General features: G+C 47.0%; 1 protein-coding gene across 1 annotated transcript in view; it reads left to right on the plus strand.

Moving 5' to 3' along the window:
• LOC142289447 (adenosine receptor A3-like) overlaps positions 1 to 5,658 on the plus strand; it is a 28,069-nt gene extending 22,411 nt beyond the window's left edge. The window contains exon 2 of the mRNA XM_075333593.1: positions 2,795 to 5,658. Coding sequence (XP_075189708.1) covers positions 2,795 to 3,428 — 634 coding nt within the window. The 3' untranslated portion in view covers positions 3,429 to 5,658. The remainder of the gene's footprint in view (positions 1 to 2,794) is intronic.
• The last annotated feature ends 20,703 nt before the right edge of the window (positions 5,659 to 26,361 follow it).

Genomic DNA, 26,361 nt, shown 5'->3' on the forward strand with positions numbered 1-26,361 from the left:
GGCTTAGTAACTATCAGTTTGAGTGTGCAATGCAGGCAGAGGTGCTGCAAATATCTGTTCACTACTGGGACTATACAGAAGTCCAACAGCCACGTTTAGGATGCCACTAGGTACACTCAGTGTTTGCTAGTATAATGGCTTAGTAACTATCAGTTTGAGTGTGCAATGCAGGCAGACGTGCTGCAAATAACTGTGCACTACTGGGACTATACAGAAGTCCAACAGCCACGTTTAGGATGACACTAAGTTCACTCAGTGTTTGGTAGTATAATGGCTTAGTAACTATCAGTTTGAGTGTGCAATGCAGGCAGACGTGCTGCAAATATCTGTGCACTACTGGGACGATACAGAAGTCCAACAGCCACGTTTAGGATGACACTAAGTTCACTCAGTGTTTGCTAGTATAATGGCTTAGTAACTATCAGTTTGAGTGTGCAATGCAGGCAGACGTGCTGCAAATATCTGTGCACTACTGGGACTATACAGAAGTCCAACAGCAACGTTTAGGATGCCACTAGGTACACTCAGTGTTTGCTAGTATAATGGCTTAGTAACTATCAGTTTGAGTGTGCAATGCAGGCAGACGTGCTGCAAATATCTGTGCACTACTGGGACAATACAGAAGTCCAACAGCCACGTTTAGGATGACACTAAGTTCACTCAGTGTTTGCTAGTATAATGGCTTAGTAACAATGAGTTTGAGTGTGCAATGCAGGCAGACGTGCTGCAAATATCTGTGCACTACTGGGACTATACAGAAGTCCAACAGCCACGTTTAGGATGACACTAAGTTCACTCAGTGTTTGCTAGTATAATGGCTTAGTAACTATCAGTTTGAGTGTGCAATGCAGGCAGACGTGCTGCAAATATCTGTGCACTACTGGGACTATACAGAAGTCCAACAGCCACGTTTAGGATGACACTAAGTTCACTCAGTGTTTGCTAGTATAATGGCTTAGTAACTATCAGTTTGAGTGTGCAATGCAGGCAGACGTGCTGCAAATATCTGTGCACTACTGGGACTCTACAGAAGTCCAACAGCCACGTTTAGGATGCCACTAGGTACACTCAGTGTTTGCTAGTATAATGGCTTAGTTATAATGAGTTGGAGTGTGCAATGCAGGCAGAGGTGCTGCAAATATCTGTGCACTAGTGGGACTATACAGTAGTCCAACAGCCACGTTTGGGATGCCACTAGGTACACTCAGTGTTTGCTAGTATAATGGCTTAGTTATAATGAGTTGGAGTGTGCAATGCAGGCAGAGGTGCTGCAAATATCTGTGCACTACTGGGACTATACGGAAGTCCAACAGCCACGTTTAGGATGCCACTAGGTACACTCAGTGTTTGCTAGTATAATGGCTTAGTTATAATGAGTTGGAATGTGCAATGCAGGCAGAGGTGCTGCAAATATCTGTGCACTACTGGGACTATACAGAAGTCCAATAGCCACGTTTAGGATGCCACTAGGTACACTCAGTGTTTGCTAGTATAATGGCTTAGTTATAATGAGTTGGAATGTGCAATGCAGGCAGAGGTGCTGCAAATATCTGTGCACTACTGGGACTATACAGAAGTCCAATAGCCACGTTTAGGATGCCACTAGGTACACTCAGTGTTTGCTAGTATAATGGCTTAGTTATAATGAGTTGGAGTGTGCAGAGGACAGGAGGGTACAGTGCCAGGGTTGTGGGGCTCTGGGTAGAGGAAAGGAAGCCTGCCTTTCTATTCCCTCCTAATGGGGAAATGCAGCGAGGAAATCCCTGACCTTAGCTACACAGACGCTGTCTCTGTTTTCAGGACCTGTCACCTATAGCTCTGACCCTGCCGGTTTGAGCCCTTAAAAGGACTGATAGAAAGTGCTATCCCTAAGCTGTCCAGCGCTGTGTATGGAGCGCATACAGCAGTATCGGCGATAGTACAAAGGACGGAGCTGCGCCAGTGATGTCTGACACCAAGGACGCAGAAGAGATTATGGCGTCCGGACGGGCAGATACTCGTTTTTATAATACAGGGACATGTGACATGGACATCCTATCACACATGCCGTTGCTTCTCTGGCTAAAAGTCCAGTTAGCTGTGTGTGTGTCTGGGATTGGCTGACATAATGGCCCTCCCCACTACACGCGCGCGCTTAGGGAAGGAAGACAAGGAAAAAAAAAAAAAATGGCGATCGCCATTATACAAACAGCAGTGATCTGAAGGCGCTGTTCCCGCACACTATACACTGAAATGTCATAATAGTGTGAGTCACAGAGTGACTTACACTATTACAGCGGAAAGCCAGCTAGGAATCAGCTGCTTTTTGCTGCTAGAACCGTTCTCGAACGTTTCTAGAACTATCGAGCTTTTGCAAAAAGCTCGAGTTCTAGTTCGATCTAGAACAGGCCCCAAAATCACTCGAGCCTAGAACTGGAGAACCTCGAACCGCGAACCGCGCTCAACTCTAGTCTCTATATAGTCTGACACTATCTAATCATTGCTTACAATGTTGTTGGATGCATCGATACATTCTATTAATGTAAGGAACTGTAACAGCCAATTTCTTTATAAATTTAAAGACGGAATAACAAAGTAAATTTTATTTTCTGGGGAATATTTTGTATTAAAAATAATAACAAATTCCCTTCAAATGGGGGCAAAGAACTCGCTAAACATTTATCTGTGCTGTGTTTGCAATGTCTTCCTCGACATGTTTAACACAATCGTATATTTATTACCAAAGAACAGTTAAATTCGTAATAGTCTCTAAAGACAATTTACAGCAAATATTAACAGCAGTTTTCTTTTTCAGGTACAAATCTGTGATCACCCTTAGGAGAATCTACATGTCGATCTGGTGCGTCTGGATAGTGTCAGTCATGGTGGGCTTGGTGCCAATGTTTGGATGGAACAATCGATCTAAATTAAAGGATGAAGAGAAAAATTACCTAAAATGTGAATTTGAAAGTGTTATGAGAATGGATTATATGGTTTACTTCAATATTTTTGGATGGGTTTTTCTTCCCTTGTTGATTATGGTGGCTTTATATATTGAGATTTTCTACCTGATCCGGAAGCATTTAGCAAAAGGTGCATGTAACTCCAAAGGCAAAGGAATGTTTTATGGCAAGGAATACAAGACGGCAAAATCTCTATCCATCGTCTTGCTGCTGTTTGTCCTTAGCTGGATGCCTCTGTCTATAATAAACTGCCTCATCTTGTTTAGTCCATCAATAAAACACTCCAGTGTGTTCCAACCCGCCATTTTTTTTGCTATATTACTGTCTCATGCCAACTCTGCAATGAATCCCATCATCTACGCCTTCCAAATAAAAAAATTTAAAGACAGTTATATTCAGATTATAAAGGAATACCTCCTTCACAGAGTCAGGTTGAATGACAGTTCAAGTGGTGAACATACGTTGGATGAAATATCTCAGGAATGATCATGGAATACATAGGACAATAAGAAACTGATCCAGATGACTGCAAATTACAAAATGACAACAATATGGATGTACAGGGTCTGGAAATAACTTTAGTAACAGCAACTAAATATTTTATGCCATGTTGGATCATGTAAGAAGCTAATATTACAACAAAAATTGAAAACCAAAAAATTAAAAAAGGAAGCAAACTTAAAATAAGAAACCCATCATCAAGATTTTCATGTTAAAGGCAGTCTGGTAGCTCAGAAGGACTGTTCAAACCAAGCACAGGTGGTCAGTGCACCCTTAGTGCAGTCAAACATTTAAGTACAGCTTTCACATACCTGTTTCTCATCTATCTCCCTCTTCTCTGGGTCTATAAATCCAGAGCTGTCAATCAAAGAAGAACGGGATGGAGATAGAGGGAAAACAAGTGAGTGAGAAAGTGCAATTAAATGTTTGGCCATGCCACGATGCACCGAGCGTCTGTGCTTGGTAATACGGGATATGCAATAATAATACAGTGTATAATTATTAATGCCCTAATATAAGGATTATTAATGTTATTAACATGTACCTGGGAATAATAAAAAATGTAATTCTAGAAAGGAGCTATGAAATGATTTCAGCTATGGACTCATACACACAACGTGTATAAATACTGTGCACATTTTATCATTAAAAGGCAGTAAAAAAAGCAGATGTCACAAAATAAATGTAATGGCTAGAGGAGGAACAAGACATCCTATTCTTTTAACAATTTAAAACATTTCTGATACTTAAGGGGGTTATACCATCTATGCAGATCATTACCCCCTAACAGGAAACTGATAGCTTTATGGTCGCTGGAGTTCAACTTCTGCTACCCCTAGCGATGCCAAGAACAGAGCTCTGAAGTGTCCTGATTGAATGGAGTATTGATCCTGCATGTAAACCAGCATTCTATCAATGGTTAATGTCCAGGAGTCCCATAAAAAATCATGGGGATAGGTATGTGGAACCATTATTCCATTCATAAAGGCATTTGAGTGTCCCATTCTTCGGAACGGTCAAGTCTTAGCAGTAGACTCTCCAACAATTACTTAAGTTATCACCAAAGTCTGATGTATTCATGAGGCCAGCATCTCTCTGTATGTTTCTATCCCCTCTCACCAGTGACTGACACTAGAATCAGTTATACTTCAGTGTTCATTTGCATAAATGAGGCCGCCGACCTCATCTTCTGCAGTGCTCCAGAAGTCTCGTGTATGCGCAGTGGCACTATCGCGAAACTGAGCACTGTTTTCAAAAAAGATGGGTAATAGGTAACGGGAATGATAAAAATAAGCAATGGCCAGCACAAGCGCCTAATGGTAAAGGCAGAGGTAAAATCGCAGGCACGAGATTATGGACGGGTACTTGGATGACGCTGGTGATGACATTCACAGTGCCGCCCATAATCTCGCGCCTCCGCAATAACATCACCGGCGCTCGCGTTTTGAAAACAGTGCTCAGTCCCGCGATAGTGCCATTGCGCATGCGCGAGACTTCCGGAACACTGCGGAAGATGAGGGCGGCGGCCTCATCTATGTGAATGAACACTGGGGGACGGCGAACAGCGGCAGGAGGGGGGATAACAGACAAAATACAGTCCGCCCCCGGGGGCCAACATACCTCATTACCATAGCAAAAGGTAATATTTTATAAAGTTATGTAGGTCTGAAAGGGGGGCCAGTAGCAAGATGAACATTAATAGAATGCAGCCCATGACTTGCAGAAGGGGATTCTTTTAGTTTAATAGCGAAAATTCTGCTGACAGGTTCCCTTTAACAACAGGTACAATATTAGAGAAGATGTCTGGTTTTCTGTAAATAAAGCTTAATTTCTATATAGCAACAAGTTCTGGATTTTTGTTATATACTTTGCTCTCCAAGGTCTTATGATAGCCATCAGAAAATAAAAAGATATTAGATTTAAAACTGTGTTTCATTATATGAATTTAAAGGGAACTGATCACGTCGGGAATGCTATTTACTTGCAGATGCAGGGTTAATCTGCTGGAAAATTCCATGACAACCATGCCTGCCTGCCTTACTAGAAGTTACAAGGAGAAAATAAACATATCCTTGCTGTAGCCCATCTCTTTCAGTCATAGAGGCGATGCGGGGAGCAGTTACAGTCACTCACCACTTACTATACCAGCAGTTGTAATTATACTGTAATGAATCCAATGGTAGATTCCCTTTAATGCCTTTTTTCCTTATATATATATATATATATATATATATATATATATATATATATATATATATATACATACACACACACTGGAGATCAAAATTAGAGAACAACACACAATTTCCTAATTGTTAAGGTGAATGTGTAATCCTATGTGATCATATCCTAACATGAGTAAACTCATAGTATTTTAAGCTTATTTGATAAATTGAATTTATTCCACAGCACATAATAAAAATGTAAATTAGATAAGTGAAAAAGAACACTGACCCCACCACCGGCAGCTGTGATTAGTTGCAGTGAGACAGCTGTCACTCAGCGTGGGGGCATGTCTGACTGCAACCAATCATAGGCGCCAGTGGGCGGGGAAAGCAGGGAATACGAGATTGAATAATGAGCGGCAGCCATTTTCAGAAGAGGAAAAGGTGCCGGAGCTTCATGACAGCCGTGCAGCTGATCGGTGAGTAGGAAAGAGAGAGGGATTGCGCTGGGGACGCAGGACACATGCAAATACGCAACGTGCGCACATAGCCTTACTGTGAAAAGCCACGCTTTTGGTGACTGAACCATTATCGAACGTTAACTCAAACTGTCGAACGTGAAGAAAATCATTCAATTTGAAATTGGCGAACCGTTTGATTCGAACATCGCTCATCTCTAGTCTTGACTTCTCGGTAGATTGGATCCTATCGACCAGCTAATTGATTTAACCATGTGGCACTTGTTAAATAAAGTGTATACACCAATGTTCAATTAACTTTTAACAAGTCTCAAAAGAAATTTTTTGGAAAATAACAATTGGTGGTCCATAACCAGTTTATGAATTATTGATTTTTGTTTTTAATTGTACAGAAACTATTCAAAGAGGGGACTTTAAAAATGTCAGAAATTGCAAAAATAATGAAGAATCTTCAACTAGTAAACGTTTCAGGACTACAAACCTCTTCATAGGATGCTTGAATTAATAATTTTTAACATTTTGTGCACTTTTTTTGTTTTAAAAAGGTGCAAAAAAAGTAGGACAAAAATAAAGAACAAGGTTAATTTTGTGCAAAAAATAAAGAACCCATGTATGCAATTTTGAAGATTTGGTGCAAAAAACTGTCAGCAATGAATTTTGCAAAAATGTTAAATAAATAAGTGTAAATAATGAATATGCATTCATAACGAGATTACGTGGATGAAGAAAATGGGGTGTGTTTGCAGATAGAGAGGATAGTAAAATGAAATGCAGTCATGAAAAAATACTTCCTCTACTGTGGCACAAGAGTACTTACAGAATCTACAGTATGTCATGCAAGGAGCATGTGAAAGAGCTTACAGCAAGCTAAATTCATGTAGACTGGGTTACAAAAGGGCAAGAATTGCTTAAAGCACTTATGATAATGTATGTAGAACAAGACTTTTCAATTTCAGAATGTGCTAGAAACTGTGTATTAGACCTCCGATTATGAGATCTTTGTTAACTATGGGCAAACTTGAATATTTTAAAACATCTTATTTTGTGCTATTTCTGTCTTAGGGCGGCTTTGCACGTTGCGACATCTGTCGATGGGGTCAAATCGAAAGTGACGCACATCCGGCGTCACTTTCGACATCGTACTGTGTAAATGCTAGATGATACGATGAACGAGCGCAAAAACGTCGTTATCGTATCATCGTTGCATTCACCGACATTTCCATAATGCCGGTGCCGCGACAGGTACGATGTTGTTCCTCGTTCCTGTGGTAGCACACATCGCTGTGAATGAAGCCGCAGGAGCAAGGAACATCTCCTTACCTGCCGCCGGTGGCTATGCGGAATTAAGGAGGTGGGCGGGATGTTTACATCCTGCTCATCTCCGCCCCTCCGCCGCTATTGGTCGCCTGCCGTGTGATGTCGCTATGACGCCGCACGACCCGCCCCCTTAGGAAGGAGGCGGGTCGCCGGCCAGAGCGACGGTCGCAGGGCAGGTGAGTGCATGTGAAGCTGGCATAGCGATAATTTTCGCTACGCCAGCTATCACACGATATCGTACCTGCGACGGGGGCGGGGACTATCGCGTGCGACATCGCAGCATCGGCTTGCGATGTCGCAAAGTGAAAAGCCCGCCTTAGGCTTTCTTATTATTTCAGGACACAGCAGCACTTTTCCAATGCCTCCTGGGTTATATACACTAATGTTTCAATGTTTGGTATGCTCAGGCTTGGACTGGCTCACCGGGAAATCGGGGAAAATCCTGGTGGGCCCAGCTTCAGGGCCAACACTGGCAAGAGATGGAAGACTCCTCTACCCTAGCACAGCAAGTCATAGCTCTGCTAATGTGCATCCATAGGAGCACATTACCTCCTTCTCCTGCTGTTCTGGTGCTGGGTGTTAGAGTCAGACTGACAGGAGAAGTGCCACTGAAAATAATTCCTTTCTGGCACAGGTATAACTCTGACTCAAACACCACACCATAGCACCGCCGGAGACGGAAAGAGTGTGCCACCATAGATTAGCAGATCAGTGAACAGTTGTGCCAGATAAAACCTCTCCTGCAGAGGTGCCAATCTCACAGCACCATTGTCCTTCATCCTCAACCCCCAGTGCGATAAGACTGCAGGGGGGGCAATCAATGAAGTTTCCATAGCAGCCACATGCTGTACAGTCTGCACCCTCATTCTTCCCTGCGCCTTACAGTAGGACTTGTGAGGGCTATGATGCGATTGATGCTGGGTGAATTTAACTGCTGCCCGGACCTCCTCTCCTCCCTCTTCTGCTAATGTTATCATAAAGAAGTCTCCTTCCTGGAGCTCAGAAGACTGGTAGGAGAAGCAATTTTTATTTTTAAATACTATTTTATATGAAACTATGTGTAATAGAAAAGTGGATCTAAAAGGAGTAATTGTGGGAGAGCACTTAGGTATATACAGTTAGGTCCAGAAATATTTGGACAGTGACACAATTTTCGCGAGTTGGGCTCTGCATGCCACCACATTGGATTTGAAATGAAATCTCTACAACAGAATTCAAGTGCAGATTATAACGTTTAATTTGAAGGTTTGAACAAAAATATCTGATAGAAATTGTGGGAATTGTACACATTTCTTTACAAACACTCCACATTTTAGGAGGTCAAAAGTAATTGGACAAATAAACCAAACCCAAACAAAATATTTTTATTTTCAATATTTTGTTGCGAATCCTTTGGAGGCAATCACTGCCTTAAGTCTGGAACCCATGGACATCACCAAACGCTGGGTTTCCTCCTTCTTAATGCTTTGCCAGGCCTTTACAGCCGCAGCCTTCAGGTCTTGCTTGTTTGTGGGTCTTTCCGTCTTAAGTCTGGATTTGAGCAAGTGAAATGCATGCTCAATTGGGTTAAGATCTGGTGATTCACTTGGCCATTGCAGAATGTTCCACTTTTTTGCACTCATGAACTCCTGGGTAGCTTTGGCTGTATGCTTGGGGTCATTGTCCATCTGTACTATGAAGCGCCGTCCGATCAACTTTGCGGCATTTGGCTGAATCTGGGCTGAAAGTATATCCCGGTACACTTCAGAATTCATCCGGCTACTCTTGTCTGCTGTTATGTCATGAATAAACACAAGTGACCCAGTGCCATTGAAAGCCATGCATGCCCATGCCATCACGTTGCCTCCACCATGTTTTACAGAGGATGTGGTGTGCCTTGGATCATGTGCCGTTCCCTTTCTTCTCCAAACTTTTTTCTTCCCATCATTCTGGTACAGGTTGATCTTTGTCTCATCTGTCCATAGAATACTTTTCCAGAACTGAGCTGGCTTCATGAGGTGTTTTTCAGCAAATTTAACTCTGGCCTGTCTATTTTTGGAATTGATGAATGGTTTGCATCTAGATGTGAACCCTTTGTATTTACTTTCATGGAGTCTTCTCTTTACTGTTGACTTAGAGACAGATACACCTACTTCACTGAGAGTGTTCTGGACTTCAGTTGATGTTGTGAACGGGTTCTTCTTCACCAAAGAAAGTATGCGGCGATCATCCACCACTGTTGTCATCCGTGGACGCCCAGGCCTTTTTGAGTTCCCAAGCTCACCAGTCAATTCCTTTTTTCTCAGAATGTACCCGACTGTTGATTTTGCTACTCCAAGCATGTCTGCTATCTCTCTGATGGATTTTTTCTTTTTTTTCAGCCTCAGGATGTTCTGCTTCACCTCAATTGAGAGTTCCTTAGACCGCATGTTGTCTGGTCACAGCAACAGCTTCCAAATGCAAAACCACACACCTGTAATCAACCCCAGACCTTTTAACTACTTCATTGATTACAGGTTAACGAGGGAGACGCCTTCAGAGTTAATTGCAGCCCTTAGAGTCCCTTGTCCAATTACTTTTGGTCCCTTGAAAAAGAGGAGGCTATGCATTACAGAGCTATGATTCCTAAACCCTTTCTCCGATTTGGATGTGAAAACTCTCATATTGCAGCTGGGAGTGTGCACTTTCAGCCCATATTATATATATAATTGTATTTCTGAACATGTTTTTGTAAACAGCTAAAATAACTAAACTTGTGTCACTGTCCAAATATTTCTGGACCTAACTGTATGCTACATGTGGGGGAGCAGGGATTAGGCTATATATGCTATATGTGGGAGATGGGTGCTGGAGTTGCCACACATCCTCTGCCAAATTGCTTATCTACATTACTACAGGTATAATTCTTTGAATGATATAATTTGTATATAGACAAAATGTAATATTGTAATATCTGGCAACTTAGCTTCACCACATGCAAATGATTCTACGATAATACATTGATATCCATACATTTTCATATATAGTCTGGGACTAAGGCGGGCTTTGCACACTGCGACATCGCAGGTGCGATGTCGGTGGGGTCAAATTGAAAATGACGCACTTCCGGCATCGCATGCGACATCGCAGTGTGTAAAGCCTAGATGATACGATTAACGAGCGCAAAAGCGTCGTTATCGTATCATCGGTGCAGCGTCGGCGTAATCCATGATTACGCTGACGCGACGGTCCGATGTTGTTCCTCGCTCCTGCGGCAGCACACATCGCTGTGTGTGAAGCCGCAGGAGCGAGGAACGTCTCCTACCGGCCTCACTGCGGCTTCCGTAGGATATGCGGAAGGAAAGAGATGGGCAGGATGTTTACATCCTGCTCATCTCCGCCCCTCCGCTCCGATTGGCCGCCTGCCGTGTGACGTCACAGTGACGCCGCACGACCCGCCCCCTTAACAAGGAGGCGGGTCGCCGGCCACAGGGACGTCGCACGGCAGGTGAGTGTGTGTGTGAAGCTGGCGTAGCGATAATTTTCGCTACGCCAGCTATCACCACATATCGCTGCTGCGACGGGGGCGGGCACTATCGCACTCGGCATCGCAGCATCGGGCTGCGATGTCGCAGTGTGCAAAGCCCGCCTTAGATTTTGTGTATTACCAGCTCCCATGCTACATTTCTCTACACTTGAGGGATCTTTTTATGTGGTTTTCATCTTTAGTCAATTATTTAATAAAGATTATGTATTGTTTTTGAGTGCTCACTTCATTTTCTTAACATATTACACCTGTTAGTCTAAGCAAATTTTGATTTCTTATAGATGCTATATGTTGGGAGAGAGGACTAGGCAATATATGCTATATATGTGGGGAGAGAGGACTAGGCAATATATGCTATATATGTGGGAGAGGGTGTACTAGGCTATATATGCATTTGGTAGGGGAGGGAGACTAGGTTATATATGCTATTTGTGGGGGAGGGGGGACTAGGATATATATGCTATATGTGGGAGAGGGGGTACTAGGCTATGTTACACCTCGTGGCTCTCCTGTGGCAAGGAATGAGACAGTCTCCTTGCCTGCCACGAGTGCTCCTGCTCAGCAGCGCCGAAGGTCTGCCAGACTGCGCAGAGTGCAGGAGAAACCTCCTCAGAGAGGCAGCACGAGGGTGACACCTGGTGGTACTCCTGTTGCAAGAGATGAGGCGGTCTCCCATTCCTTGCCTGCCGCAGCTCCTCCTGCTCAGCAGCCTCGAAGGTCTGTGAGGTTGCGCAATGTGGAGAGGTTTGCTGTTCAGGGAAGCAGTGAGACTCCCGTTATCTCTACACATTATGAGACCGAGGATCCCGCCTCTATTTCCCAGAGGCAGGAGGGTGAGCATGTGCTATGCTTGGTGGATCCTGATTCGCCCACTGACGTCACACGGCTTGATGACAAGGCTGGTGACGTGGTGAATCCTGACTGGCCAGGCTGGGATGTCGTGGATCCTGATTGGGTCAAGTCCGTCATCTCCGCCTCGCGCCCGCCCTTGGCTGGAGCTACACCTCCTTAAAAGCTCCTCCTGCCATCATGGCGGCGCGCGACCGTCCTTCTATGTTTGGATGTCTGGCAGCGTGCTGCCACGCCACTGCTCAGGCATTATCGTCTTCTGTGGGCTTGGCCCTTGCTGCTTAGACAGCACCTGGTTTGCAGGCCGTGTCCCTGCCTTGCTGCTCCGGCAGTAGCTCCTTTGACAGGCCGTGTTCCTGTTCCAGGTGAGCTCCTCGAGTCTCCACCGGACTCACCTGGTTATTGAAAGCACACGTGCGTGGGCACCTCTGTGCTACCCCCGTGCCATATTCTCGTGACTTCCACTGGCACACGTGCGTGGGCACCTCTGTGCTTCCCCGTGCAACAGGTACACCGAGCCGTGTGATCCCTGCCATACAACCCTCACGGGTTAGGGCAGACCGGTGTACATAGATCGTCTGTGACATTCCAGACGATCGCTAGCAGCAACCCGCTCACTCTTCACCCACCATAGCAGCGGTCCCTTACACCGCACAGTGGACCTTGACCGGCGGAAGCTGTCCATTCCCCATCTTGGCACGCTTCCCCGGGTCCCCCTCGTAACAAGGCTATATATGCTATTTGTGGGGGAGGGGAGACTAGGCTATATATGCTATTTGTGGGATAGTGAGAACTAGGCTATATATGCTATTTTTGGGAGAGCAGGGACCAGGCTATATATATGAAATTTGGGAGAGGATGAACTAGGTTGTACAGTGCCTACTGTGAGACTGTGACCGGGGTTATCTATGACGGCCGGTATGTCTCGCCCCGGTTGTGCTCACTCCATGATAATCCACTATAGGGTTAATGCTGTTTCCCTACAGGCTGAAGGGAGGGTTAAATAGATTCAGGAACAAGGGCAGGTGTGCCGGGTGTGAGGGAGTGATCACATCTCCCTGAGTTCTCTGCTGGAAAGGCACATATGTACTATTGTGGACTTTTTCTTTGGAATAAACCGTGTGCTGTGAACCTTGGTGCCTGGATCCGTGTCTTCTGCAGCGCAGCCGACGACGCTACCTCACATATGGTGGAGAATCGGCGGGCATGACAGCCGGTGAGGTGTAGCATCCATCCCTGGTGACCCAGCTGCGCATGTCCTGGATTCGAGCGGCTATACTACAGCCCAAACCCGGCGACGCCATGGAGGATATAATAAAGCATTTGGCTCAGGCTAATGCACAGCAGCAACAGGCTAATGCACAGCAGCAACAGACCAATGCACACCTGCTCCAATCCTTGCAAGTGCAGGAAAAAAAATTCCAAGAACAGATGGATCAGGCCAATGCACGTCAGCAGCAAGCCTTGCAATTGCAGGAACAAAGACATCAAGAACAGATGGTTCTCCTGGCCAAGTCGATCTGTGCCGGACCGGCAGCAACAACCCAGGGACCGGGTGACGACGGCAGCGTCCGGAAAGCGGTGAGACAAGCGTTGCAAAAGATGACCCCGGGTGATGATGTGGAAGCGTTCCTGGCGGTGTTTGAACGGGTGGCCGAGCGGGAAAAGCTGCCGACCCCGCAGTGGGCTGAGGTATTGTCACCCTATCTGACGGGGGAACCCCAAAAAGCATACCTGGACCTCTGTACCGAGGACGCCATTGACTATGTGACCCTGAAAGCCGAAATACTGGCTCGGTTGGGGGTGAATACCTATGTACGGGCTCAGCGGGTAAATCAGTGGTTCTTTGAGGAAGCCAAACCCGTACGCTCCCAGGCCTATGACTTGTTACATCTTGTAAAAAAGTGGTTGCAGCCTGATACTCTGAGCCCGGCGCAAATGGTGGAAAGGGTAGTAGTGGATCGTTTTGTGCGCACTTTACCCGTCACCGTTCAACGGTGGGTCGGACAGGGTGACCCGAGTACCCTGGACCAATTAGTGTCCCTGGTAGAGCGGCATGTGGCTACGCAGGACTTGATACGGGACACTGAGACTTTGCGTACCGCCCGTCGGTCCGGCCCCTCCAAGCCTAGGGCCAAGGACCCACCGCTGACACCGGTGCGGGAGTCCGCTACCGTCCCGTCTGAAGCCGCACCCTCCGTCCCTGAGGTCCGGAAAACTATGTACCCTAAATGACAAATCGTCAAGGGGGTGTCCTTCCCTATTAGATGTTGGCGGTGCCAGCGGGTGGGACATATGGAAGCCCAGTGTCCACTCACCACGGAGCCCATGGATTGTGGGGTTACCCGGCGGGGTTCAATGTATGCTCAGGTGGTGTGTACCGCTGACCTGGTCTACCCAGAGACTGAGCCCCACTTGTGCCAAATTCAGGTGAATGGATGTCCGGTTACAGGCTTGTTGGATTCCGGAAGCTTAGTGACCCTTGTGCGATCAACCCTAAGGGCTAAAGTAAAGGCCACAGGACGTACCGTGGGGGTGGTTTGCATACATGGGGACCGCCGAGACTATCCCACGGGGATAGTCACCATCACAGCACCTTGCGGTCAGGTGCAACATGAGGTGGGACTTATTAATACTCTTCCCTATGATGTGATCCTAGGAAGGGATCTGCCCTATTTTTGGACTTTATGGAAGGGACCTCCTAAGTCCCCTCAGATATTGGTCAGTCCGGGACCTGAGCCCTACAATCCTGAATCCGGGACGCCTGCCGTAGGGGTCCCCATGATAGGGACAGGATGTGAACCTGATAGGTCGCCCCTAGAGGTATTGGCAGGAGAGGCTGAGACGGTCGAGCCCATCCCGGAGTTGGAGGCGTCCCCGGATACGTTTGGGACAGCCCAACTCCAGGACCCTACATTAATACATGCCCGGAGTCGGGTGACAGTAGTTGACGGGGTGGCACAGCTGCCTGGTGCCCAGGTAAGATACCCCCATTTCGCTCTTAAGCTGGATTTACTCTACCGGGTAGATGAAATACGGGGCGTAGGGGTAGAGCGGTTGGTGGTGCCCCAGCCGTATCGCCGGCGGGTCCTCGACTTGGCTCATAAACACCTGATGAGTGGTCACCTAGGGGTCAAGAAAACGCAGGAGCGAATATTGCAAAGGTTCTATTGGCCCGGGGTCTTTGGGGAGGTAAAACGGTTCTGCGAAACCTGCCCGGAGTGTCAGCTTACCGCACCCCTGACCCACTTTCGCAGTCCGTTGGTACCGTTACCCATTATAGAAGTCCCTTTTGAACGGATAGGGATGGATCTGGTGGGGCCCCTCGTAAAGTCTGCTCGAGGGCACCAGCATATCCTAGTGATCGTTGACTATGCCACCCGGTATCCAGAGGCGATACCTCTCAGACATACTGCAGCCAAGCTTATAGCTCGGGAGTTGTTTGCTGTGTTCTGCCGGGTGGGGTTGCCCAAGGAGATCCTTACGGATCAGGGGACCCCATTCATGTCTAAAGTGACCAAAGAGCTATGCCGGCTACTCCAGATCAAGCAGTTGCGTACGTCCGTGTATCATCCTCAGACGGATGGTTTAGTGGAACGATTCAATAAAACCCTGAAAACCATGCTCAAAAGGGTGATTTCCAAAGACGGGAAAGACTGGGATATGATGCTTCCCTATCTGATGTTTGCCATACGAGAGGTGCCACAGGCATCCACGGGGTTTTCGCCTTTTGAATTGTTATACGGGCGACATCCCCGGGGATTGTTGGACCTGGCAAAAGAAACCTGGGAGCAGGAGCCCACCCCCCATAAAAGTGTGATTGAACACATTTTGGGTATGCAGAACCGCATAAGCGCGGTCATGCCAATTGTGAAGGAGCATTTACAGGAGGCTCAGGCCGCGCAAAGCGGCCGCTACAATAGACAAGCCACCGTGCGGACCTTTAATCCCGGGGATCGGGTGTTGGTATTGATTCCCACGGCGGAGAGTAAATTCCTGGCTCAGTGGCAAGGCCCCTACGAGATAAAGGAAAGAGTCGGGGTGGTTAACTATAAAGTATTGCAGCCCGGTAGGCGGAAACCCGAACAAATATACCATGTCAACCTATTAAAACCGTGGCAGGAACGGGAAAACCTGATGGCTGTTTTTTCCCCACCTCCCTCCTCTTCGGGTCGTTCACATCCGGCTCCAGCGACCTCTGGAGAGGACGAACCGGAAGTAAGGATTGGAGAAGCCCTCACCAAGACACAGAGGCGAGAGGCCAGACAGTTGGTTCAGCAGAACCCCGATGTCTTCTCCGAGCTGCCCGGTAGGACCAGTCTGATACGACATGATATTGTCACCGAGCCCCACCTGAAGGTACGCCTGAAGTCATACCGAGTACCGGAGGCTTGACGACAAGCCATATCGGAGGAAGTAAAGACAATGTTACGCCTGGGGGTCATCGAAAAATCCCGGAGTGAATGGGCTAGTCCGATTGTCCTAATACCAAAACCCGATGGCTCCTTAAGGTTCTGCAATGACTTTAGGAGATTGAACGAAATATCCAAGTTTGATCTCTACCCCATGCCCCGGGTGGATGAGCTGATTGATAGGCTGGGACAGGCGCGATATTTTACCACGCTCGACCTGACCAAGGGGTACTGGCAGGTGCCACTAACGGAGTCCGCCAAGGAGAAAACCGCTTTTGTTACGCCGGAGGGTCTCTTCCACTATGTTGTCTTGCCTTTTGGGTTACATGGCGCTCCGGCCACGTTCCAGAGGTTGATGGACTTAGTGCTGGAACCGCACCAGGCGTATGCATCAGCGTACCTTGATGACATCATTATTTACAGCTCCGATTGGCAGACCCACTTGGAACAGGTACAAGCGGTGGTAGACGCGCTTCGAACAGCCGGATTGACAGCCAATCCCAAGAAATGTGCGTTGGGACTCACAGAAGCCCGCTACTTGGGCTACGTAATAGGCCAAGGAGTGATTAAGCCCCAAATTAACAAAGTTGAGGCGATCCAGAAGTGGCCTAGACCCCTGACCACGAAGCAGGTTAGGGCCTTCCTGGGTATCGTGGGGTACTACAGGAGGTTTGTAAAAGATTTTGCGGGTCTATCAGCCCCCTTGACGGACCTTCTCAAAGGCAAGAAGTCCGTCATGGTGCGCTGGACTCCGCAGGCCGAGGACTCCTTCCGGGCCCTGAAGGGGGTCCTGTGTGGACAGCCCGTTCTTGTAAACCCTGATTTCCGGAAAGAGTTCATAGTACAGACTGACGCCTCGGAGGTCGGCCTGGGGGCAGTGCTGTCTCAGGTGGTTCAGGGGGTGGAACACCCCGTCACCTTCTTAAGCAGGAAGCTCACCCCTCCCGAGCGGAATTATAGCGTAGTGGAGAAGGAGTGCCTGGCGATCAAGTGGGCCTTGGAGTCCCTACGCTATTACCTGCTGGGACGTCAGTTTCGCTTGGTGACGGATCACTCTCCACTGGTCTGGATGAGGTCCGCCAAGGAACGGAATGCCCGGGTTACCCGGTGGTTCCTTTCTCTGCAGAACTTCCGGTTTACGGTTGAACACCGGGCCGGTAGGTTGCAGGGCAACGCCGATGCCTTGTCCCGCGGCCCGTGTTTGATGGCAGGAGTTCAACCCCGCACGCTTGAACTGAGGGGGGGGGTATGTGAGACTGTGACCGGGGTTATCTATGACGGCCGGTATGTCTCGCCCCGGTTGTGCTCACTCCATGATAATCCACTATAGGGTTAATGCTGTTTCCCTACAGGCTGAAGGGAGGGTTAAATAGATTCAGGAACAAGGGCAGGTGTGCCGGGTGTGAGGGAGTGATCACATCTCCCTGAGTTCTCTGCTGGAAAGGCACATATGTACTATTGTGGACTTTTTCTTTGGAATAAACCGTGTGCTGTGAACCTTGGTGCCTGGATCCGTGTCTTCTGCAGCGCAGCCGACGACGCTACCTCACACTACAAGTAGTATTCAACCCCCTGCAGATTTAGCAGGTTTACACATTCGGAATTAACTTGGCATTGTGACATTTGGACTGTAGATCAGCCTGGAAGTGTGAAATGCACTGCAGCAAAAAAGAATGTTATTTCTTTTTTTATTTTTTTTTTTTAAATTGTGAAACGTTTATTCAGGGGGTCATTTATTATTCAACCCCTCAAACCACAAGAATTCTGTTTGGTTCCCCTAAAGTATTAAAAAGTATTTCAGGCACAAAGAACAATGAGCTTTACATGTTTGGATTAATTATCTCTTTTTCCAGCCTTTTCTGACTAATTAAGACCCTCCCCAAACTTGTGAACAGCACTCATACTTGGTCAACATGGGAAAGACAAAGGAGCATTCCAAGGCCATCAGAGACAAGATCGTGGAGGGTCACAAGGCTGGCAAGGGGTACAAAACCCTTTCCAAGGAGTTGGGCCTACCTGTCTCCACTGTTGGGAGCATCATCCGGAAGTGGAAGCCTTATGGAACTACTGTTAGCCTTCCGCGGCCTGGACAGCCTTTGAAAGTTTCCACCCGTGCCGAGGCCATGCTTGTCCGAAGAGTCAAGGCTAACCCAAGGACAACAAGGAAGGAGCTCCGGGAAGATCTCATGGCAGTGGGGACATTGGTTTCAGTCAATACCATAAGTAACGTACTCCACCGCAATGGTCTCCGTTCCAGACGAGCCCGTAAGGTACCTTTACTTTCAAAGCGTCATGTCAAGGCTCGTCTACAGTTTGCTCATGATCACTTGGAGGACTCTGAGACAGACTGGTTCAAGGTTCTCTGGTCTGATGAGACCAAGATCGAGATCTTTGGTGCCAACCACACACGTGACGTTTGGAGACTGGATGGCACTGCATACGACCCCAAGAATACCATCCCTACAGTCAAGCATTGTGGTGGCAGCATCATGCTGTGGGGCTGTTTCTCAGCCAAGGGGCCTGGCCATCTGGTCCGCATCCATGGGAAGATGGATAGCACAGCCTACCTGGAGATTTTGGCCAAGAACCTCCGCTCCTCCATCAAGGATCTTAAGATGGGTCGTCATTTCATCTTCCAACAAGACAACGACCCAAAGCACACAGCTAAGAAAACCAAGGCCTGGTTCAAGAGGGAAAAAATCAAGGTGTTGCAGTGGCCTAGTCAGTCTCCTGACCTTAACCCAATTGAAAACTTGTGGAAGGAGCTCAAGATTAAAGTCCACATGAGACACCCAAAGAACCTAGATAACTTGGAGAAGATCTGCATGGAGGAGTGGGCCAAGATAACTCCAGAGACCTGTGCCGGCCTGATCAGGTCTTATAAAAGACGATTATTAGCTGTAATTGCAAACAAGGGTTATTCCACAAAATATTAAACCTAGGGGTTGAATAATAATTGACCCACACTTTTATGTTAAAAATGTATTAAAATTTAACTGAGCAACATAACTTGTTGGTTTGTAAGATTTATGCATCTGTTAATAAATCCTGCTCTTGTTTGAAGTTTGCAGGCTTTAACTTATTTGCATCTTATCAAACCTGCTAAATCTGCAGGGGGTTGAATACTACTTGTAGGCACTGTATATGCTATATGTGGGAGAGGGGGGACTAGGTTAAATAGGCTATATGTGGGAGAGGTGGACTGGGCTATATGTGTAAGAGGGGGGACTAGGCTAAACAGTCTATATATGGGAAACGGGGGACTAGTTTAAATAGGCTATATGTGAGAGAGTGGGAACTAGGCTATATAAGTTATATGTGGGAGAGGAGGGACTAGGCTAAATGTGCTATATGTGAAAAAGGGGGACTTAGCTATATGTGGGGGAGGGGAACAAGGCTACATAGGCTATATGTGGGAGAGGGAGAATTTGGCTTAAAATGATATACAGTCATATGAAAAAATTTGAGCACCCCTATTAATGTTAACCTTTTTGCTTTATAACAATTTGGGTTTTTGCAACAGCTATTTCAGTTTCATATATCTAATAACTGATGGACTCAGTAATATTTCTAGATTGAAATGAGGTTTATTGTACTAACAGAAAATGTGCAATCCACATTTAAACACAATTTGACCGATGCAAAAGTATAGCAAGTCAAGTATAGCAAAAGTAAAAGCAGCTTCCCCAGCTTCCCCAGAGTTTTCATATTTGCTGTCTGCACACAGCGTTTTTTTTAGCTGCGTTTATGTGGTGCACACAAAAACGCAGCATGTCAATTATTTTTGCGTTTTTCACTGCGTTTTCCACCCACTGAGTTCAATGAGATGTTCAAAAATGCAATGAAAAACGCAAGTTGCAAATATAGCTGCGTTTTAGTGCGTTTCTATGACTAAAAACGCAGCCATAAACGCAAGGGGTGGGTAGTAAAGTGACATGTACAGGAAGAGGATTCCTTCTGTCAGTAAACACAGAAGTGTGAATCCTCCCGGTACCGTCACCGCTGCGTCCACCTCCAGTCCTGTGCATGTCCGCTCCCGTGCGGCACCATGGCTGGACAGAAGGTGGAAATCAAAAGTGAACAGTAAAAAAAAAATGTCATACTCACATGTCTGCAGACTCCCGGTGCCATGTCCGCTCCCAGCTCCTCTCCCGATACTGCCGCTCCGGCTGTGTGCTCTCAGGCACGTCCGATATCTGCAGGACCTGACGATGGATCACCTGATGCAGTCATCTGATGCATCAGCTGATCGTAAGTCTCGCGGTGACGCCGGTGCCCAGCCGGCTTCACCTATCAGCTGATGCCGTCAGGAGACTTCATCCCTGATTACCAGCAGCTCCTGCAGCGATCGGACGGGATCAGACTCCACTCCAGGAGCTGCCGGTAATCAGCACATAAGTGAGTATTTTTTTTTTTTTTTGCACTTATGCATCAGCTGATTGTATAAACGGCTTTTATACAATCAGCTGATGTGTGATGTGATTCACATCCTAGAACCTGACACATCATCTGATCGCTTTGCCTTCCAGCAAACTGATCTGATGATATTGGATCCGGATTGGACGGCACGGGACCTTGACCCAGGATTACTGCGGAGGGGGGCTCTTTATTTCAATAAAGATGGAGTCACTAATTGTGTTGTGTTTTATTTCTAATAAAAATATTTTTCTGTGTGTTTTTTTATCTTTACTAGAAATTCATGGTGGCCATGTCTAATATTGGCGTAACACCATGAATTTCGGGCTTAGGGCTAGCTGATAATATACAGCTAGCCCTAACCCCATTATTACCCAGCAAGCCACCCGTCACCAGGGCAGCTGGAAGAGTTGGATACAGCGCCAGATGATGCCGCTTCTATGAAAGCGCCATTTTCTGGGGTGGCTGCGGATTGCAATTCGCAGCGGGGGTGCCCAGAAAGCATGGGCACCCTGCACTGCGGATTCCAATCCACAGCTGCCTAGTTGTACCTGGCTGGACTCAATAATTGGGCGAAGCCCACGTCATTTTTTTTTTAATTATTTCATGAAATTCATGAAATAATTAAAAAAAAAGGGCTTCCCTATATTTTTGGTTCCCAGCCGGGTACAAATAGGCAGCTGGGGGTTGGGGGCAGCCTGTACCTGCCTGCTGTACCTGACTAGTATACAAAAATATGGCGAAGCCCACATCATTTTTTTGGGGGCAAAAAACTCCTGCATACAGTCCTGGATGGACGATGCTGAGCCTTGTAGTTCTGCAGCAGCTGTCTGCTCTCCTGCATAAACTATTGGATGGAGTATGCTGAGCCTTGTAGTTCTGCTCCCCCTGCCTCTCCCTCCAGCATACAGTCTTGTATGTAGCATGCTGAGCCTTGTAGTTCTGCAGCTGTCTGCTCTCCTGCATGCACTAGTGGAGAATGAAGAACATATTGAAGAAGGAAATGAGATCAGACCTTTTTTTTTTCTTCAACAATCTTTAATGGCATTGTTCACTGATAAAAAACGCATAAAAACGCAGTGAGCAAAAACGCAACAAAACGCAGACAAATACGCACCAAATCGCGGTAAAAACGCATGTGTTTTTGACGCGTTTTTTGCCGCGGGTGCGTTTGTGAGGTTTTTGCCGCAAAAAAACGCATAAAAACGCAGCGTCAAAAAAACAGTGTGTGAACCTAGCCTCACACAGTGCGTTTTTTGCAGCGTTTTTGCGCGTTTTTCGGGTGCGTTTTTGGCCTCAAAACTGCATGACTTTGCTTCTCCAGCAAAGTCTATGAGTTTTCATTTTTGCTGTCCGCACACGACTTTTTTTTGAAGCTGCGTTTTTGAGCTTAAAAAAAAATGGACATGTCAATTCTTTCCTGCGTTTTTCTGCGTTTTCCCCCCATGCAATGCATTGGAAAAACGCAGAAAAACGCAGAGATCAAAAACGCAGCAAAACGCAGCCAAAAACTCACCAAATCTCATGCGTTTTTTGCCGCGTTATTTACCGCGGGTGCGTTTTTGTGCGGCCAAAAACGCACAAAAACGCAGCGTAAAAAAAACGTAGCCTGTGCACATAGCCTTAGTAATCATTAGATAAGGATTTTAGATAGGATGTTTTTTGTCGGCATCTAGGGAAACAAATGTGCTGGAGTGGATGATGGGAGTAGTAGCAAGTTGCTTAGATTAGTGTAGGAAAGGTGCAGACAGTTCAGTGGTTGCCAAAGAGACAGAGCTAAGGTGGGTGAAGCAAGGAGTTTAGCAAGAAGAGACAGGAAGAAGTTAGTGAGTGAAGCTGCAGATGTCCTACTGAGAGGACGGGATGAACCGTCTCTAGTGCCAAGACCTCTCCCTGAGGGTGGCTAGAGGATCTCCGGAGGCCGGTTGGACGTTAGGGTATGGAGACTCCCGACAGTACCTTGAACCGGCCAGGAGCTAGTACTTTGTCCGAGTGTATGAGTGAGGCATGGTAGCCTCTAGGAAAGAATACGGGCAGGAAACCAGTATTAGGAAAAAGCACCGGAAGCAGAACCCCAGAGCAAGGGTAGGAAGTCAGATACCCCCGAGAGAGCGGCATGGCACAAGAAGGCTTGTCTGTCCGAAGTAAGGAAGACCTGGTGTACCACAATAAAGTTGTTTCCTGAGTTGTTCATAAAAAGGACTTGTCTGTGATTGTGTCACCCTCCATGTCGGCAACGAGGATCGGAATCCGAGATGAAGAACACTGTGGACATTATCGTAAGTGTCCCACATCCCATCGGGTGCACAACACGGACACACACTATTGCAGGAGCAGCGGAGTCGGTGACCCTCGGTCGGGATAGGACTCCCCACTTCATATGCACTGTACATGTCGCTATTACATGTGCCACGACAATATAATATTATTTGTATATGCCTGCAATACATGCGTTGCACCATTAAATTTGCTCCATCAATACAGTGGGCTTATATTAGTGATGGGCAGTCCGGCTCTTTTTGGTGATCTGGTTCCCATGGCTCCGCTCACCAAAAAGAGCCGGCTGTTTCGAATCGTTCATGGCTTCCTATTAATTATGTGTTCACCACAGTTGAACACATATTTAAGCTTATGTTAACGCCGCTGAAACCACGGCCAGCCACAGATAAATCCCGCCCACTCACAATGGTCCAATTAATTTGCTGAGTGGGCTGAGTTTTGTTCAGATGGGTGGGGTTTCCCACCAAACATTAAAATTTTATGCCCAGTGAGAGCGATTAACAGAATTTATTTGCTCTCACTGGGGATCCGGCTCCTGTCAGTCACAGCAGGGATCTTTGTGTCGGATCGTTCGTGACCAACATATCACTAGTGTTGTGAATGTCAGTTATGCTTTGGCTGCTGGGAGGCTCCCTCTTGTGGCCAGGAATGGTTTGGACAGAGACCAGGTGTGTTGGGCAATGGGCGTTTCCATTGCTAACTCTCTGCTTATTTAAATCCTGGTCTGATAGCAGGCTATGCCGGATGTCAGTTGTTCTTTGTTCACCAGCCTGCTTCATCCTGCTCCTTACCACATCTACCCCAGATAAGTGCTTTGCTCTTTATTTGTTGTTTGGTTCTTTTACTCTTATCTGAGTTTGTCATTTGCTGTGGTTGTTTTCAGTTTATTTGCATGCAGGGATCTTCCCTCTCAGTTGCTTAGCTGGGAAACTCCCTGCAGTTATGTTTGGAGTATTGCTCCTATAAGTCCATGTGTTTGTGGCTTTATTGAATTTGTAATGAATCCTGTTTTCTGTTCATTGGTATGACAAGAGCGCCTGGTATAGGACGGAGTGCAGATCGTGCGATCTGAGGGCCTTTTTGTACTATCAGGAATTTGGAATTTTGTAGGGTTTTTCTCTGGCCACCATCAGCCCCTTTCCTGTCCTTTCTTATTTTAGTCAGTGGGAGCCTCACCTTTGCTAATCCTATCATCTATCTGTGTATTGTGTTTTCCTATATCACCGCAGTCTTTCAATGTGGGGGGGCTTGCTATTCTTTATCTATTTTCTGAGGTAGAGAGTTATTCATCTTTCCTTCCTTTAGGATAGCTAGTTCTCCGGCTGGGTTCGCGGTGCACAGGATGTTAGTTCACCCCTCGGCTACTTCTAGTTGTGATGGTTAGTAAGGGGATGGCGGCCAGATTAGTTGCCAATGCTCTTGTCACCTTTTACCAATGATTTATGGTGGTCTTCCATGGTTCCGGATCATAACACACTAGCTTATATGTGCCATGGGTGGTATATAGCGCTGAGCTTGTTCAGTGCTGTTAGTTGGAGCATATCAGGGAGTGCTAAGTAAAGGGAGCACCTACTCTTGGACATTTTCTAGAGGGGTGGGTGCTATCTGCAGAGTATACTCCTCCTTCTGATTGATGATGCAGGAACTGTTGGTCATATGTTGCTCACCTGGCCAACCACGTGATGCTCCACTTTACTTTCCTTCGTTACAGTTTCCGATCAGACACTACAGCGTGCATCCCATTGGTCCACATGTTGTCATGGTGACCGCTGATGAAACACGGTCCTGGACGTGAAGCTGAGACCTTCTATTATTATTATCAGAATGTATTGGTATGTATTCCAAAAAGATCCATGCATGGTGCTAATTCTCTTCCATACCACACAGTGCAATCTGGATATGCTATATATTAACACCTGTGACCTGCTGACATTATGACCAATCAGGTGGTTCAAGGCAGCTGTTAACAGGTACATATAAACTGTTAATTTTTGTGATTGTTCTCTCTAGCCCAGGCTATACTTAATTCAGCTCCCTTGTTGGCATGCTTGTTGGTGATCCCTAGCTTAGTACCAAGTATATGGTTACTCCACTGTTGATCCTGGGAGATTGAAATGCGTTGAGAGGGATTTGAGGCTGATGTTGGGACAGTCATACATAGGATGAGATGTGAACTGTCCTTGTAAGGATGGGAGCATTGGTAGAGGGCCAGGGAAAGGGATAATTAGGGCCAACTCCTAGCCCCATCAAGATAGTGCTGGCTATTCCAGGAGAGAGGACAATCGGAGGATATCAAATGTTGGACCTCAACATATGGGTGAGATCGCTCCATATCTGTTTTGTGTATCTTAGACGCATGGTGATGTAACTTTGGATGTCTGACCACTGTTAATTTCGTGGCATCGGATATGTCTTTATTTCAGTATTGCTGTCTTTCTCTATCACTTGGTTAACTGTTACATGTCGTGGCTCTCTTGTTGCAAGGAATGAGGTGGTCCCCCATTCCTTGTCTGCCACGAGCCCTGCTGCTCAGCAGCGCCAAAGGTCTGGGAGACTGCGCAGTCTGCTGGAGTTGCCTCCTCAGAGACACAGCAGAAGGGTGACACCTAGTGGTTCTCTCCTTGCAGGGAATGGAGCGGTCTCCCATCCCTTGCCTGCCACGAGCTCTCCTGCTCAGCATCACAGAGGCTCTGGGAGGTTGCGCAGTGTGCAAGGAATAGATGCTCAGGGAAGCAGCAAGACTTCCCATGTCTCTGCACATTGTGAAACCGAGGATCCCGCCTTTATGACTCAGAGGCAGGAAGATGAGCATGTGCTCCACGTGACGTCTTCTGATTCGCTCACTGATATCACACGGCCCCATGACGAGGCTGGTGATGTGCTGAATCCTGACTGGCTGGGCCAGGACGTCACGAACCCTGATTGGGTCACGCCCGTCTCGCGCCCGCCCTTGGGTGGAGCTACACCTCCTTAAAAGCTCCCCCTGCCATCATGGCGGCGCGCGACCGTCCTTCTATGTTTGGATGTCTGGCAGCGTGCTGCCACGCCACTGTACAGACATTGTATTTTGCAGGTCTCGCCCCTGCCTTGCTGCTCCGGCAGTACCTCGTTTGCAGGCCGTGTTCCTGCCTTGCTGCTCCGGCAGTATCTCCTTTAACAGGCTGTGTTCCTGTCCCAGGTGAGCTCCTTGAATCTCTGTCGGACTCACCTGGTTTCTGAAGCACACGTGCGTGGGCACCTCTGTGCTACCCTCGTGCCATATTCCTGTGACTCCCGCTGGCACACGTGCGTAGGCACCTCTGTGCGTCCCCGTGCAACAGGTACACCGAGTTGTGAGCCCCGTGCCATACAACCCTCACGGGTTAGGGCGGACAGGTGTACGCAGATCGTCTGTGACATTCCAGACGATCGCTAGCAGCAACCCGCTCACTCTTCTCCCACCATAGCAGCGGTCCCTTACACCGCACAGTGGACCTTGACCGGCGGAAGCTGTCC

Source organism: Anomaloglossus baeobatrachus, chromosome 2 (assembly GCF_048569485.1).
Source record: "Anomaloglossus baeobatrachus isolate aAnoBae1 chromosome 2, aAnoBae1.hap1, whole genome shotgun sequence".
NCBI lineage: Eukaryota > Metazoa > Chordata > Amphibia > Anura > Aromobatidae > Anomaloglossus > Anomaloglossus baeobatrachus.